At 49.0% G+C, this 15,781-nt stretch overlaps 7 protein-coding genes across 7 annotated transcripts; 2 read left to right on the forward strand and 5 right to left on the reverse strand.

Annotated features, from left to right (window-relative positions):
- Positions 1 to 1,362: 1,362 nt before the first annotated feature.
- Positions 1,363 to 3,432, reverse strand: N7511_004216 (putative C6 transcription factor (OTam); the record flags this gene model as incomplete). Its single annotated transcript, XM_057126641.1, has 1 exon — positions 1,363 to 3,432. One exon carries the CDS (start codon positions 3,430 to 3,432, stop codon positions 1,363 to 1,365), a length of 2,070 nt encoding a protein of 689 aa, XP_056985531.1.
- Positions 3,433 to 4,409: 977 nt separating this feature from the next.
- Positions 4,410 to 5,204, reverse strand: N7511_004217 (DNA-directed RNA polymerase II subunit RPB4; the record flags this gene model as incomplete). The annotated part of the gene is made up of 3 exons (XM_057126642.1): positions 4,410 to 4,537; positions 4,643 to 4,770; positions 4,864 to 5,204. The coding sequence occupies 3 exons, from the start codon at positions 5,202 to 5,204 to the stop codon at positions 4,410 to 4,412; spliced, it is 597 nt and encodes a 198-aa protein (XP_056985532.1).
- A 190-nt stretch (positions 5,205 to 5,394) lies between these two features.
- trm5 (tRNA (guanine) methyltransferase) lies at positions 5,395 to 6,947 on the reverse strand (the record flags this gene model as incomplete). Its single annotated transcript, XM_057126643.1, has 4 exons — positions 5,395 to 6,362; positions 6,413 to 6,487; positions 6,543 to 6,644; positions 6,707 to 6,947. The coding sequence occupies 4 exons, from the start codon at positions 6,945 to 6,947 to the stop codon at positions 5,395 to 5,397; spliced, it is 1,386 nt and encodes a 461-aa protein (XP_056985533.1).
- A 905-nt stretch (positions 6,948 to 7,852) lies between these two features.
- On the forward strand, positions 7,853 to 8,826 carry N7511_004219 (inositol oxygenase; the record flags this gene model as incomplete). The annotated part of the gene is made up of 2 exons (XM_057126644.1): positions 7,853 to 8,713; positions 8,770 to 8,826. The coding sequence occupies 2 exons, from the start codon at positions 7,853 to 7,855 to the stop codon at positions 8,824 to 8,826; spliced, it is 918 nt and encodes a 305-aa protein (XP_056985534.1).
- Positions 8,827 to 9,374: 548 nt separating this feature from the next.
- Positions 9,375 to 10,463, reverse strand: N7511_004220 (uncharacterized protein; the record flags this gene model as incomplete). The annotated part of the gene is made up of 2 exons (XM_057126645.1): positions 9,375 to 10,240; positions 10,289 to 10,463. 2 exons carry the CDS (start codon positions 10,461 to 10,463, stop codon positions 9,375 to 9,377), a joined length of 1,041 nt encoding a protein of 346 aa, XP_056985535.1.
- A 315-nt stretch (positions 10,464 to 10,778) lies between these two features.
- N7511_004221 (ankyrin repeat domain-containing protein) lies at positions 10,779 to 12,119 on the forward strand (the record flags this gene model as incomplete). Its single annotated transcript, XM_057126646.1, has 1 exon — positions 10,779 to 12,119. The coding sequence occupies one exon, from the start codon at positions 10,779 to 10,781 to the stop codon at positions 12,117 to 12,119; it is 1,341 nt and encodes a 446-aa protein (XP_056985536.1).
- Positions 12,120 to 12,729: 610 nt separating this feature from the next.
- Positions 12,730 to 15,781, reverse strand: N7511_004222 (PX domain-containing protein; the record flags this gene model as incomplete). Its single annotated transcript, XM_057126647.1, has 5 exons — positions 12,730 to 12,957; positions 13,019 to 14,887; positions 14,949 to 15,257; positions 15,331 to 15,560; positions 15,658 to 15,781. 5 exons carry the CDS (start codon positions 15,779 to 15,781, stop codon positions 12,730 to 12,732), a joined length of 2,760 nt encoding a protein of 919 aa, XP_056985537.1.

Consider the following 15,781-nt stretch of genomic DNA (forward strand, 5'->3'; position numbering starts at 1 on the left):
GGCAAGGTTGTACAGTGTGGACATTGAGCGATCATTGCCAAATCGAATGTTAAAAAGGGGTGCATCATGATAGATAGCATCATGGACCTGATACTTTGATGCAAATCCCTGGATTTGGAGGGGCCATATTAGAGGATCTTGTATCTTTGAATTGAGGACTGGATTGATCTGATCTGTTCTGCAGCGTGATTCAAACATATAGTGATCTAGAAGTACTTCACAGTGTTGAATTGTTTTGAATTATGAATAGCACATTGAAGAAACGGAGAGAAAGCATTGAAAGACCGACTTCACAGCATCTCATTTCAAAGTGACGAGAAAGACCCCAGGCAAGGAAAAGGTTACACTGTGATACCCCATGGCAAAAGTAACCCGGCTTTTGGCTAAGGTGACACAACACATTCCATCAGATTGGGAAAGCCCTGATGCGATCATCATTCATATCATCAAGATTTATGCTCTATGAAAAGGTGTGGTTTGTCATCCAATGTGTATTTTACAATCGTTAGCATCTCTCCAAGGACAGGAGCTAAGCGGTACATGGGTACCTGGCTCAACCGAACCAAAGGTCTCTGTGTCAATCCTTATTACATCGGGCGGGTAATTCAATTTTGTTCATAGATTTATTTTCCGACTCCTAGGATCCTTGATGACCGTAACAGTACAACTCCCAAGTTTACCACTAGAATGCCGTACACCGCCAAGCATGAAGTGAACTAACTTTGTCTTAAGCTTATATCAGATCCAGAACGTCGGATGGATCTAGTCCCAATTAGGCACTAGCGTGTCAAACTACTGTATGTCACATAGCATAACCTAAGTTAACCACTACATTTTCTCACGATACCAGTTAGCATTAAGTGTCAATACAGTACACAGCAAGAGAAAACAATAAGTAAAATGAAGTAATCATCATTCACATGATCTATATACAAGAACCAACGAACAATCCATCTAGAACCATCCAGAAGGGAAGAATCATCCAAAGATGATTGGATGAAGAATAAGGAGGAAATGTCAAAACAAACGCAGAACAAATTCAGCCCATTTCCAGTAGATGTCCAGTATTCCATATTCCGTCCAAGCCAGGGTAATTCCGTCAACGCACAAACAAGACACACAAGAAAACAAAGGCAAATAATTAGTTTCTGCATCGCGCAGGAAACTGTACATGAGTAAATGCTGCAATAACGCAGACAGACAGACATACATGCAATATATCGAAATAATCAGATAGAGGTAAAGCGCTTATACGTACAGCACGCAGATAGAAACGCCAAGTGTGAGAGTCGTGAAGGGGGTCGTTCAGTATAGATGAAAGTCAAGAGGCAAATCGGAAGAAAGAAGAGTAAAAGGGCAAGATCAGAGAGGCGGCATAGAGACATCCCCATCTTCAATGTCACTGACTGAAGTAGCAGGCGAAGCAAGACCAGAGATGACAGAGGACGAGGTGCCCGTGCCAGCCTCCATCATAGCCTCATCGTACGTGCCATGCGCAGTCGTGGGCAAACGTGGTGGCGCGGCCTTCGTCGCAGCCATGAGTTCCTCAATACCTGGTTTGGCGGGGACGTGCTTGTGAAGTGCGGTGGCGTTGTCCAGACTCTGAAGGGCGAAGCCCATGAATGCGGCGTTTTTGTGGCTTACGCCGAGTGTCCAGCGGTACTCGCACAGGCGGACGCGGTAGAAGTCTGCTTCTTCGCTTGTTGGAGCTGTGATTCGGAGGAGCATGCCGAAGGAGCCGATCAAGGAAAAGTTGGTTCTTGCTGAGGCGGGCCAGAAGGAGCGGAGGTGGGCTGGTCGCAGGCGGTTGACAAAGTCCATTGCGGAAATTAGGCGGGTTTTGGCTGCCGAGCGGCAGATGTGGGCTAGATAGGGGTCTGTGCCTTCTGCGAGCAGGGAGCGGACTATGCAGCGGTGTAGGGTGATTTCGGTAGCAAAGTAAGCGAGGTGGAGAGCGCCATTGCGGGCGTGTTCGTCTGTAATGGTTTCGACGAGTTCGCCGGTGGAAGTCTCCATTTTTAGGGATGGAGGGAGAGAGGAGAACCAGTCTTTCAGTCTGATTTGAGCGGGTTTGGCTTTTTCAAGGATCATTCGTGTACGTTGGTTGCCTGCTGCTTGAAACTCTTCAATGGCGTGCAGAGTATAGAAGCGGTCGAGGATGTCGGAGAGAATGGTTGTTAGGGCTACCATGTGGCAGAAGAGGAGCGGGCCATGACCGACGGCTTCGTCATCGTGTGAAGAGTCAGTGCCGGAGGTGAAGGCATCTTGGAAGTCCTGCTCCACGAGATCCTTAACCGTCCAGTTGAAGGCAAAGATGTGAGACGGGCGGCCGTGGACGAGTGACGACCATTTGTCCTGCATGTACAATGCCCACGCTAACCGTTTGCGTAAACCCTTCTCCCAAGTCTTCATTCGCCAATTCGTGCAGTCTTGATGTAAGCCCAGCTCAAATCCAGCCGTGACCAGCTGCCCATTCAGCGAAGCCGTAGCCAACGTCGACTTTTGCGTCAACAGCAAGCCAGCCTGAATAGTCGAGTGACTGGGAAAAGGCAAAGAATCCTGCAGCAACTTCATCGCCGCAGCCTCCAAACGAGCAGCATCGGGCTTCCTTGCCGTCTGCGAGTTTGCACCGACATCCACAAACTTCAGCGTCAACACATAAACAGACGCTAGAAGCAGCGGCGACAATCCACGACGTTCCCGATACGATTGACGGAATGCCTCCTCAATCAGAATCGGGAATGAAGGGTGCACATGATCGAAGAACTTCTCAATCAAGGTCGAACCATATGGGGCCACCAAGCTCTCAATGGCGTCGAGCGACACCTGCGAATCACCGACAGGCACGGTATCAACGACACGCATAAAAGTGGAATCCTCGGCACACCTCCGCACGCGCGAGTTAGAAACGGTACATTCATCATATTCGTCGAGAGGGAGATATTCCAGCAACGCCGGTTCCAGCTCGGTGGTCATACCGATATGCTGGGTGGACTGGTTAAAGAAGCCCGGACGAATCATGTTCCGCGGCTGGTGGGAATGCGACTCGGCACCCACTTCTCGGCCAACGTCTCTGGACTGTTGCATGGCAGGTCTGGCAACCTTGTTAGATGGATTGGCGCTTGTCATGGCTGAATTGGTGGCATACCGCTTGACCGCTTCGGCTGGTTCGGATTCGGATAGCTTTCTTTTCTTGGGTTGCGCGTGGGGGTGAGTATCGGCCGTGAGGGTAAATGTACACTCCTGGCGATGGAAATCGCACGAATAACACTTGTTGACCATTTCGTTCATGGCGCATCTGCTTTTCCTCCGCAGACAGGCGTCACAAGCTCCATGGCGGGGAAGGGTCGAGTTGATGGATATGGGGGATGGGGAAAGAGTCGGGGTCTGGGGGGAATGGGAATAACCCGGCTGCAGCGTGATTGTAGCCATTGTAGATAGGGATAGATACAGTATGTTGTTCCTGAGATTGAATTAGTTTCATTGGCAGAGCCCAGAGATAAGACGATGTACAATTTGGCTTATCAGAGAGGGAAAAAAAGTTGGGTTATCTCCGAGATCACCGAGTCTGGTAATCAAGCAGACGAGTCTGCTAGGGACTGCAGTAGAAGGAGATGCCGGGTTGTTCGCTCCGTCATTCCTGTTAGGAAATGTGTCGAGCCAGCCGTCAAAAGTGAGTCCAAGTTAAAAAGAGAAAAAACGGTAGGAGCAATAGAGGTGAAGAGAACAAGAAAAAGGAACAGTATATGATGACATTCTCTATACTCAGCTACCGAGAACAGTCAGGTCGGCACCCGAACCAGACGATCGCCAATGTCTCTCGTAACATAAACTTGAACCCGTTGACCCCATTATCCAAGCCGAATTGTCAAAAGATAAGGCGGGAAATGGGCTGATTGGTCAGCCCCGTCATATTACGTATTGACCAGGATTAGGTCAGCGGCGCAGTCCATACAAGAGCCGCCAATTTAAAGGGTGTTAGATAATAAGAATAGACTTAGGCTAATGACTGCCAGTGCACCAGAGTCTCCTGCGTCCCTTGTCTGGACATCCTGGTCCGCGACATCCAGTATGACTGGTCTAGTACTGTAGCTGCAGCTGCTACTCCGGTCCAATCAGAGGCCTATGATAACATCCCTCCCCCAGCCAATCACACACCACCTCAGTGTTCCCCCCCGTCAACAGAACTGGGGAAATCATTGTGGAGGAACCATTCAGAGAGCACGCGATGCACCTTATTCAATACTCAAGTAATCCTCGGAGTGGAACACGCCGGAGTGGATGACTCCATCCCCGGCACATGCTAAAACGCTATTCCGGTGGCAAACATCCCAGTTTCTATTAATCATAAATCCTAACGCCGGGCTCATTTTTGAGTAATGCACATGCCATGATCAACCAGTCACCAGTCACTCCGTAAAGTTGCGCAGCTTGGTCAACTCATCCAGCAATTCCTGCAAATCCCCATCCGAGATCTTATTTTGCAAACTGGGAATCAGGGACTTGGCTTCCTCGGCGTTGTCACAGCACAGACTTCCTATTCGAGGTGAACATTAATATCAATTTTCCGAGGTTTATCCCATCCATCCGGTTCATTCCATGGACCGGGGCTGTGCAAACAGAACCGGGGTAGGCAACTTACCAAGCTGTGATCGCTCAAACATCTCTAACTCGGTATGGGAATTCAACAATCGCTCCACGGCCTTGATATTCTCCTCATCCTTGAACCGCGCAAACACATCCAGGTAATCGAGGGTCTTGGTCAGGTTTCTAGATAGAGAATAGATCAGTACCTGATAAAGATTGATCGCACATCGGACCATCGTTGTTCCATCTGGCTTGGGAGCGGAGCGCTCGACTTACTCCGGCTCTTCGTATTTGTTGCCTCCGCGGCGCTTGTTCTCCAGAACTTTGTGGATGACTAGACGAGCTTCGGAGAGGGAGAGCGTATGTGTGTGTTGGTCTGCGCCGAGCTTGAGTGTCGAGGCGGCTTCGAGCTCACCTTGGGGGAGGGCGCGCTTGCGGTGTGTGGCGGGGGGAGTTGGATGCTCATTTTGATCTTGAAGTATCGGCTTGGAAGTGTGGGAGATGGTGGATGAGGTGAGTTCTAGGGTTCTCGTAATGCGACACTGGATTGAGGCAGAGATGGTGGGGTTAAATGGAGTGAGGTTATTCCTATTGATGTTGAACTCTGCAGTTTCCATCTGGCAGTTTCGGGCGGTGGTGGACTCACCGCCCTTTTGTCAACATGCATGAGTTACCTCCGATGCTGTGTAGAGGCAACTGATTCTGCTACTTTGGACATTCACATTTATTTCAACAGATGGATTGGGTAAAATAATTCTAGGGTATTTTCATCGATCTATGCATTTTGAACGCCTCTTATGCAACCACTCAGATCTTGCGGAAAGCCACCTCCCTGGGCAGGCGGAAGCTAGCGCAGAACATCTGTTTCTTGGGACTCACAAGTCTGACATTATGAATGGCAAGCTCCACCTCCTGGTCGCCACTACCACCAACGCAGTCATCAATGGTAATCTTGTACCCGATGCGCTCAGAGATCCTCTGGCAGATATCAATGTGGTCCTCCACCTCGTTATCAGAATTTCCAGAGAAACAGTAGACATGAACCATAGGGAGCTTCTGCTCAGTATTTGGCGTAAAGAGCTCAGCCTTGCCGCTGTAGACACCGGGGAAGGCATCGAGGAACTCAATCGCATCGGCAGGCAGGTTCATAACATAGTGATCGACAAACGAGGGACGAGTATATTTAGGCGAGGGAGGGAGCTGTTCCTCCTCCCCAGCTTCAATCTTGCGCTTCTTATCCCGGCGGATCTTTTGCGGGATTGTAACAGTAATAGCCGGAGCTTCAAGAAGCCTGGTTCCCGAGGCACGCACGAAATCGCGTCCATCTTCATTAAATGGCGTCACAAAGTCTGCCACCTTGTTGCGCCGCACTGCATCCTGCATCACCTCGTATCCATGTGGATTGAGATCATTGGCCCAGACGAAGATCCTCTTTCGGCCCGCTGGCACGGCGAAGGGTCCTACACCAGCCATCACATCGCATACCATCTCACCGGGGCGGAACTTCTCGACTAAGCGGCGGTGCTCGGTCTCCAGACGACTGTTCCAATAGACGCGGGCGTAGTCAAAGCGGAATTCGCAGTCTTGCTCGTGTTGGACGACATTTAGGTCATTCTTGCCAGCCAGTAGCTCAAATGGGAAAGTGCGGAATTGGCTGTGCGAGCCGACATCTTCGGTTTTGTTAATCACGGTCTCGATGGTTGGGTTCTTGTCCATGAGGATCTCGGCGATCAGGTGCTTGTATGGGAAGTAGTTTGCGCGGAGGTTGAGGTGCACTGTTGAGTCAGTATTGAGGCATGAAGTATGGATGGTGGGATGGACATACAGACGTGCCCCACTTGCGTGAAACCTTGGGGAATCTCATCCATGTCTTCCGGTAGAATGGAGTGGATGATTTCAGCTAGAGATATTGTAAGTATCGAAGGTGACCCCTCTGTGTAGGGCAAGGAGCATACCATATGTCCAGTAGTCATAATTCAAGGTCAGGTCAAAGGATGTCATATCAACAGTTCCATTTTTGACAAGCTCTGCAAGGGTTGGCGACCAGGTTGACTGATCTATAAAGTTTCATTAGTATAGTTCCTCATAGCCTCCCTCAATTCAACTCGAAATAACCCACCATCAGCCTTCAAGTCCTCCCGCAACAACAAAGCCTTGAGTGAAGACCCATCTTGGCCCTCCACCTGACGAACAGCATTGACGCGAGTAACAGCCAAGACATCATTGCTCTTGGTCAGCTCCTTCCGGATCTTTGCGATATCACTAGCTTTAAAAATCCGTGCGGCGGAGAGGGGCACGATTCGCTGGAAAAATGACCGATCGAGTGTGCGCATGGCACGGTTGATGGGAGGTCGAAACATTTCGGGAAGCTCGCGTTGAATCGGCCTGCGATCGTCTTTTTTTGAGTCCATTGGAGGTGAAGGAATGGTAAAGGCGGTTTGCGATTTGTTAGTTGATCAGCGCTCGAGGCGCATTGCGGCCGAGCGATTTATTTTCTTATCGGGCACGTGACCATATCTAGATCTATAGATCGACTGGGGAGAAAGGGTCTTAAGATATTTTGGTAGGAATTTAGAGGCATGGGCTAGGAGAGATAAATAAAGTCTGCTATATGTGTCAGTTCAATTATACAGTAACGAAGATATAGGCCCATGAAATTCGACAGCCGAGTCATAATTTGGCTACGACTAGATATGATAGCGTTGAGCCATGGGCGAACCAAGAGTAGAACTCCAGGGCTGCTATACAGGTCATTTGTCATCGAAAAACATAAGGCAGATTTCAACGCCTCATTGTGTGTCGATTTTGGATCAGAAAGCCCTCAACACACCCCGAAGATATTGACTCGTTCTTAGCTCGGAAAATGGACGCCGAATGGCTCTTCAGTATGTTTCATCATTCACGGAAACAGCAGTCTTGCCCGGAGGACAATGGTTTCCATACTACTCTTCATGAAATTTAACAGGTTTCAATCAACGGAATATGCTTTCCATCTCAAGCTGCTGGTAGGCCCATATCGTGTGGCACCAGTGACGCATGCCGGAAGCATTATACCGATCAATAACCACTAACGTCTCATGCATTTGAAAGAATAGCAATACTGCGGACAATACTGTCCGCATCGGTTATACCTAGGACTACGAGCATGGTGTATATAAGTATCTTCGCCATCGTCTTAAAAGAATATCAGTACAGCACAATTTCAAACATCCATTTCAAAAACAAATCATATCCATATCATCATTGACAACACCAAGTCTCGACCATGGCAGTCGCAATCCAACACGCCCCAATCTCTCTGGAGGCTTTATCCGACAACATCGACGCCGTAAATGTCCACAAGACAGACCTCCAAAGAGAGAAAGGACTCTATGACGAATCCGTGTTCGATAAAGCCAAAGACACGGCCGGGTTCCGTCAATTCAATGACGCCTGCGATCAAGTCAAAAACTTCTACGCTCAGCAACACACTCTCCAAACTGTAGCCTACAACCTGAAGGCGCGCAACGATTTCAAAACCAAGACGCGCGCCCACATGACAGTCTGGGAAGCAATGGAGAAACTAAACACTTTCATTGACGAATGTGACCCTGACACCTCCGAGTCGCAGATGACGCACCTCCTCCAATCAGCCGAGGCAATTCGCAACGAAGGAAAGCCACGCTGGATGCAACTGGTTGGGCTTATCCACGATCTCGGCAAACTGCTCTTCTTCTTCGGTGCGCAGGGACAGTGGGATGTTGTTGGTGATACGTTCGCTGTAGGATGTGCTTTTGATGAGAAGATCATCTTCGGGACTGAGTCTTTCAAGAATAACGAGGATTATAACAATCCTGTTTATAGCACCAAGCATGGCATTTATTCTCCTGGGTGCGGATTGGAGAATGTTATGCTTGCTTGGGGCCATGACGAGTATCTTTACCACATTGTTAAGGATCAGTCTATTATTCCGGAGGAGGGGTTGGCTATGATTCGGTATCATTCCTTCTATCCGTGGCATCGGGAGGGGGCATATCATGACTTCATGAATGAGCATGATTATAAGATGTTGGAGGCTGTGAGAGCATTCAATCCTTATGATTTGTATAGCAAGAGTGATGAACTTCCTGATGCCGAGAAGCTGAAGGTAAGCTTGGTTTTCTGTCGTTCTTGCAATGGTGGCTAACGTGATCTACATTGCAGCCTTATTACTTGGAGCTTATTGATGAATTCTTCCCCGAGAAGGTCATCAGATGGTAATGAATCTCCTTTGCTGGGTTGGTTTGTAGGAGGAACAAACTCCGTCGGCTCGGATTTCTCAAGACATTCTTTTTGTACATGCTTTGGTATTGAATCGAGAAACGGATTCTAAGTGATTTCAGTGTCAAGTATATCAGAATATTATTTGAAACGCAATTTTAGTATCCTGTATTCATCCTCCTGAGAATTGACTTAGGATATTTGGTTAGGCTAGCCCTTTTATACATGCTTATCTGGGCTGATTCAAAGATGAATAGTCAGGTGGAACTATGTGGACCGTTCCGGCACTGGGATTATGGAGCAACCCTAAATTAACTCTAATCAGACGGAGCTACACATGCAATGTATTGTTACCTGATGAACTAAATCAAACAGATACAAGATTTCGTTCTATATATTATGGAAAGATGAAATTATACCAAGTGCAAGCTACTTAATATCATATCATATCATCGTAAAGTTCATAATGTAGTAAAATCACAACCACACATGCAAGCTAATACAGGGAAATGTGCAGTCTGAAACCATATCTACTAGACTTGTCTGCTTCAGGGTCGCTTCGTCGCCTCAATCAGACTCCGATCCAACTCTTTCTGGGCTTCCAAATGTGAGATACGCTCCTTAAGCCTCAATATTTCTTCATCACGTTTCTTTAGTAGCATGCGCGACATGTCTCGCCCTTTGCTGATACCCTTGGTCCTAAGATCATGTTGATTGAGCAACGAGACCATCTCTTTCTGCGCGTGACTTGGTAGCACAACACTGTGCTTATCTAAAACATCGAGTAGACTCTTCGACAGATCTGTCATGTCGTACTTTGAGTCTGCATAGAGGACATCGCTGTATTTGCTTGGTGTAGGTGTCATGCACAGCTCCACTGATGATGGGCAGAACTGTTCAGTGCGAGAGGATCGAGATGAGAAGGGCGTTGCAAGGGCAGACTGGGTCTGAGGAGGACTCATATTTGTAGCTTCGGAGATTTTTCGCTTACCAGGGGAGGTGAATAAATTTGTGCGGGCCACCTTCGACGGAGATTCACGATGGAAGCTTGGTTGTGTCATAAAAGCCTCCGTATCCTGAGTAGACAATAGCACATTTTCAAGCTCTTCATTTTCATCGGATTCGTCATTCCATCCAAATTCGTCTGAAGCCTCAGATATCATTCGTGCTTTGGCCGTTTTCGGTGGGGAGATGAAGCTACGTTGAGGGTTGTCCACAAAGCGGCGCTCGGTCTGAGGGGTCATGAGACCATTGCTGAAGCGACTTGGTGTCTTCGGTTTAGAAGGTGTCAAAGACAGAGTATCGGTCTCGGATCGGGAGTTGGAAAGAACGGTTGCTTGTTCGCGGATCTCGGCGTCACTCGCCCAAAGGAAGAACTTGCACTTGAGATGTTGGGGTTGATCGCAGGTCCAGACTTTTCATGTCAGCTGCAGTCTTTCATTGACATATAGATCTCACCTACAGAATCTCCCTTGATTTGCGCTCTGTTTCTTGACTTGGAACTGTTTAGCTGGAGGCCGATCTGGGCAGTTACAGCACCAGAGACCATCTTTGAAAAGCCCGGGCGCCGACATGCGGGCACGTGGGGAAGAAGGGAAGTCTTTATGGGGAGAAGCCATCTTTTCTGTCTTCAGCATAGATGTGCTGAGGTTCAAAGAAGATGAAGTTGGCCCAAACGTCGCCATGGAGACGCGCTTATCGCTTATCGCTTATCGCCCCGGACTCTTGGCAGCGTCATCTCCTTCCCGCGAACCGTCTCACTTCTACTTCACTTGAGACAAACACTGAGACATTCGCTGAATCCATTTGCCTAATGTGGAGCCCCCCGCAAGCTCTATTTTTGTCTCTCGAGGCTGAGTTCGCAGCTTTATATTCAGTATAAGAAATCAACCCCACCACGGTCACCGTGAAAAGTCCAACTCCATGCTTTTCTACCCGAATCAACGGTCCAGATGCATACAACATGCATCAGCCCAGAAGGACCAATCTCAAAGCTCCCTAAGGAGCTATACATCGCAATATCAGATTTTCTTCCGGAGCTGGCCGATCTGAACGCCTTTGCTCGCACCAACAAAACAGCCCACACTCTCCTAAACAGAACCCTCTACAAAAACGACGCCATATCTCCAACCCCCAAAGCCCTCTTTTGGGCCAGCACATATAATAAACCTTCCACGGTTCTCCTAGCACTAAATGCAAACACCGATCCCAACTCCAAAACAGACAGAGATCCCCGCCTAAAAGGGTGCACCCCGATCCTGCTAGCATCCTTCCACAACAGCCTGGCAGTCCTGAAGCTGCTTCTTCTGAACGATGACGCAAATCCAAATACCCGCGACTACAAATGGATCCGGCCCCCGATCTCCTGGGCCGCAAAACAAGGCCACATAGAGATCGTGCAGACCCTCCTAGCAGATGCACGTACAGACGTCAATCTCCAAGATAAGGCGGGCGATACGGCGATGATGATTTGCGCAGATCAACAGCCCACCGTTATGACGACGCTTTTGCTGAGCGGGCGGGCCGATCCCCGTATTGCGAATCGGCATGGCCGGACGCCTTTATCGCGTGCTGCGCGCGATCTCAATTGCGATATGGGATTGTTGCTTGCTAGACATGTCCGGTTGATCCTGGATGGGGATGACAGTGCGAAGCATTGCCAGCATGTGTTTTTTTATGCGGCTGTGAGGGGCCATGCTGATGTTGTTGAATATTTGGTCAAGTTCTTTGGAGAGAAGCTGGATCCGAATGCTGGTGGGGAGAGGGATGACCGCTCATCCTTTTCTTATGCGGATGGGCAGCGATATGGACGTGGTGCATTTACTATTGCTGCAGCGGCTGGTCATTTGGATGTTGTGAGGATCTTGCTTGGGTGGGATGCTACGGATCCTAATTTACAGACACATTGGAAGAGACAGACGCCGCTTTTTACGGCGGCTGAGGAGGGGAGGGGGGACATGGTTGACTTGTTGGTTGGGTGTGACCGTGTTGGATTGGAGATTGCTGATATGCATGGAACTACGCCATTGGGGGTTGCTGCTTATGGGAACCATGAAAACACTGTGAGACGCCTGTTGAGTGGGCCGCGGAAGGCTGATCCTAATGCCCGTGACGAGAATGGGCAGACGCCACTGTTCAATGCTGCTTTTTGTGGGCATTTGGGGGTTGTGAATACTCTTCTAGGGGCAGAGGGAATTCATCCTGGGCTAAGAGATACAGAGGGGAAATCGCCTTTGGAGGTGGCGAAAGAAAATCAGCACTACCAGGTTATGGAAGTATTGCAGGGTAATTAATTCATACTGATGCAACAAATTCGATAAGAAGAACATGATGCACTGAACACTATAGCACAATTTATCTGATACAAATGCATCAAATTTAGGAGACAGCCGGTCTTGACCCTCCCATAATGTGCCACGGTAATAAGGATACCAAGGTACATTCAAGGCCATCATAGAAGCCGAAACCCGATTGTTTCTGGACCACTTTTGACTACTCAAGCTAACATTATTTTGTCTATGTATCAATAGGCCTCAAAAAATCAAGGTCAAGCTTTGATCATAAGGTAACTAATTGTCGTACAACATTGTGCTCTATGTCCACCATAAAACATATCACGGCAAGAGGTATCAGGCTGGAAGTCTAGGAAATAAACCAAACGGAGGTTCCTTGGCCAACGGAGGAGCCAGGAAAGAAGAAGCATGGCGACTCTCAGAATAAACCAAGACCAAGGTATGAAGAATCATAAAGCAATGTATAAGTATATTAAATCCCCATCAAACAAAAAAAGAAAAGCACCGAGGCCATATCTTGGCGGTATCACGATCAGAACTATGCTTGCAAAAGAAATTACTCTAAACATCTTCGTCTCCGTCCGCTTCGGCTTCGCCTTGTAGCTAAATTTTAATCCGCAAGCACATGTCGCAACATGACAACAAACGGTTCACCCAACTTGAGAATCTCAGTAACTTCAGGCTTAACAGGTTCACCAGCTGTACGGCGGAGCTGATCCTGCTTCTTTGTGCGACGGCGACGCTCGACGGCGATGGGATCGTCCATGTCTTCGTCTTCTGTATCTTCATCTGAGGCGTCGGATGCTTCATCTGAGATGGTGAGATCTTCAAGATCGCCCTGGGGAGTGTGTTAGTATATTGAGTAAAATTGAAGTAGGGGTGATTTTGGGAGTATGTACCTCATCAAGACCGAAATCACCACTACGGAAGGCACCAGCACCAGGCATGATATCTCCAGCGGTACCTTCGGCCGCCATCTTCTGGCGAGTCTTGTTCAAGTGCCAGCGTTTGCGGTCTTCTTGCCACTTGATCAAGGCGTTGATTTCGTTCAAGGCGATTTCTTTATCGACTTGACCGACGCCTACGGCTCCTTGGAACAACGCGTTGATATCCATCTTTCCTCCTGCGGGTCCGTTGCGCAGGAAGTCGAGGATCTCTTCAATCCAGGCCATCAGAGATTGGAATAGACCGTTATCATGCTGGTGCACTTCATGGATGAATTTGTAGAAGTTGGCCTCGTGGCGAGCGCACAGGTCGATGAAGGCTTGTACGGTTTGGTTTGGATCGGCAGAGGCATCTTGGCGCTGGGCGCTCTCAATAACACTAATGGCGTCGTCGGCGAATTGTGCAAAGTCGGTGATACTGCTGTACACATTGGCAGACTTGTAAACGCGGACCAGAGGTTCATAGAAGATGGTGAAAAGATCACGGAAGAGCTGTAATGTGACAGGCTCTTCAACAATGCTCAACATCATAGCCTTATCGCGTTGACGGGTGAAAAGCTTTAGAAGCTGCTTCATGTGAGCAAACCATTGGGCCCCCTGTTGCATCTCCAGGTCTACATTGTCAACTGCGTGGTTCCAGGCGACGTAGCCATTGAATACCTTTCCAATCTGCTCTGGCGTGAGCTCCGGGGAGATCAGTTCAGAGCGAAGGATGGCGACAATGAGGTCAACGTCATCGGCCACAGCTTCTGCTCGTATCTCATTCTTGATCTCTTCCTCGGCGTCTGCGAAGGCCTTGAGCTTCTTGGTGAGTACTTCATCCTCCACCTTGGCAGCAAGTGAGTTGATGTGTCGCTGGAAGTCCTTAATGCTCTCATTCAATGTCAAAGAGAAAATGCGCTGGAGGAGTGACCGTGAACCGAAGGGTTGAGCCATGAACAGGTCGAGAACACCAGACATGACTGCGGCTGGGTTGGCAATACGAATGACGTTTTTCATCAGGGTATAAGGAACGAGGCCGTGAATGCGCTTCGCCTGGGCGAAAAGTTCCGGAGAGTTATCTTCGGCAAGGAACAGGTGGTATATCGTTGCAGCGACCTCAATGCGAAGCCACTCAGCAAACTTTTGATATTGTGGGCTCAGATCTTGAATCGAAGGCTTCTCCCGAATCTCGGCAAAGAGCTTCGTCAATCCGTTGCTCTCCACAATATCCCGACGGAACTGCTCCATGTAAACGTCCAACTCGGCAGCTCGCTGCCTGGCGATTTCATAAAAGCGTTTCTGCTCCTCGATTCTTACCGCATCCATGGCCTTGCGTTTCTGAACATCAAGCTGTTCTTCCTCGTTTAACTTGATAGGACGGGCAGTCAAGAAGTCTTCCATCGCCTTTGATTCCGAAATGCGCTTGTTCTGCAATACTGTACGCAGGAACGCGCGCAGCGACACACGTTGTTCCTCGCGGTATAATACAGTCTCTCTTGATACCTCAGCTGTGGAAGCGCGAGGCGACTTGGTTGATCGCATGGAACTGCGTGAAATCGAGCGTCGAACGCTACCCTGGGATGGGGCAAGGGTGCGCGAAGTAGGCAGCTCTTCAGGCATGCTAGCACCCTGAGTCGAAAGAGAGGAGATCGAAGAGGCGTCGTCATCGTTGTTTGAACCAAACCAGCTCGAGGTAGAGGTCTTGTTCTTGCGAGGGAGAGGAGGGAGATGCTTTCCAGGCATCTCAGTCCTCAGTCTCTTGTGAAGCTTAACAAACTCTCCATATCTCCTTCCAACGTGGATCTCGTCCTGACCATCTTGACGAACTCGGATCAGGAATTCCTATACAGGTGGTGAGCAAACGTCTCCAAAACAAAAAAGTTCTCGGGACAACATCACTTACTGCGTGTTGGTGGTACCGCATCGTCCGCTTGACAGATGTTGTCCGGACAGCGGCAACATTCACATCCCAGCCATTAATCGAATTACCCTCGGGCATATTAACCAGCAAGCCCGAATCTTGAGCTCCGCGTTCCACAACCTCCATCTCAGAGAACTGAATGCGTTCTTCGTATCCAGACGCGGTCGGCACACCGGATACCATCATCAGCTCCACGAGCTTCTCACATTTCCGAGCCAACTTCCGACGCTTTGTTTCTTCCAACCGATCCTCCGAAGACGAGACATGTTTATTGGCGAACAATTCCAAGAACTATATCGCGAACGAGCCAGTCAGCAAACCACCCACCCCATAGTCTCACGAGAGAGACAGAGAGAGAACTCACAATTTGCAACTTATCCTGCCAGAACTCCTTCTCCCGCGCCTGGTCCAGGAACGGGAAATTCCGCACATGATGCACAAAGATATACCGCAAAATCGGAAGCTCCGAGTCAACAGGCGCAACCTCACCAAACTCAGACCTAAAGGGCGCACCAAATCGCTGCAGTGCTGTCGGGGAATTCAACTCGGAGATTTCATGGCGGACTTGTCGGGAAATGAGCTCGCGCTTGAGGTCTGCGGATTACCCCACTAGTCAGCAACTGCCACTGCGAATGTATCCGGAAACGCCGGGGCCAGAGGATTGCTTCCATCGCGATCTTTACCAACTTACAGTGTTCCTGCTTTCCACTCAGAATCTGGCCTGGCGGGGTGACGGGTTGCGCAGACACAGACACATCTCCATCTCCGCCCTTGCCGCTCTGGAATGCGGGATCAGACGATTGTGATTCGGGCAT

This window comes from Penicillium nucicola, assembly GCF_028828085.1.
Source record: "Penicillium nucicola strain IBT 29836 chromosome Unknown utg000003l, whole genome shotgun sequence".
In the NCBI taxonomy this organism is placed as follows: Eukaryota; Fungi; Ascomycota; class Eurotiomycetes; order Eurotiales; family Aspergillaceae; genus Penicillium; species Penicillium nucicola.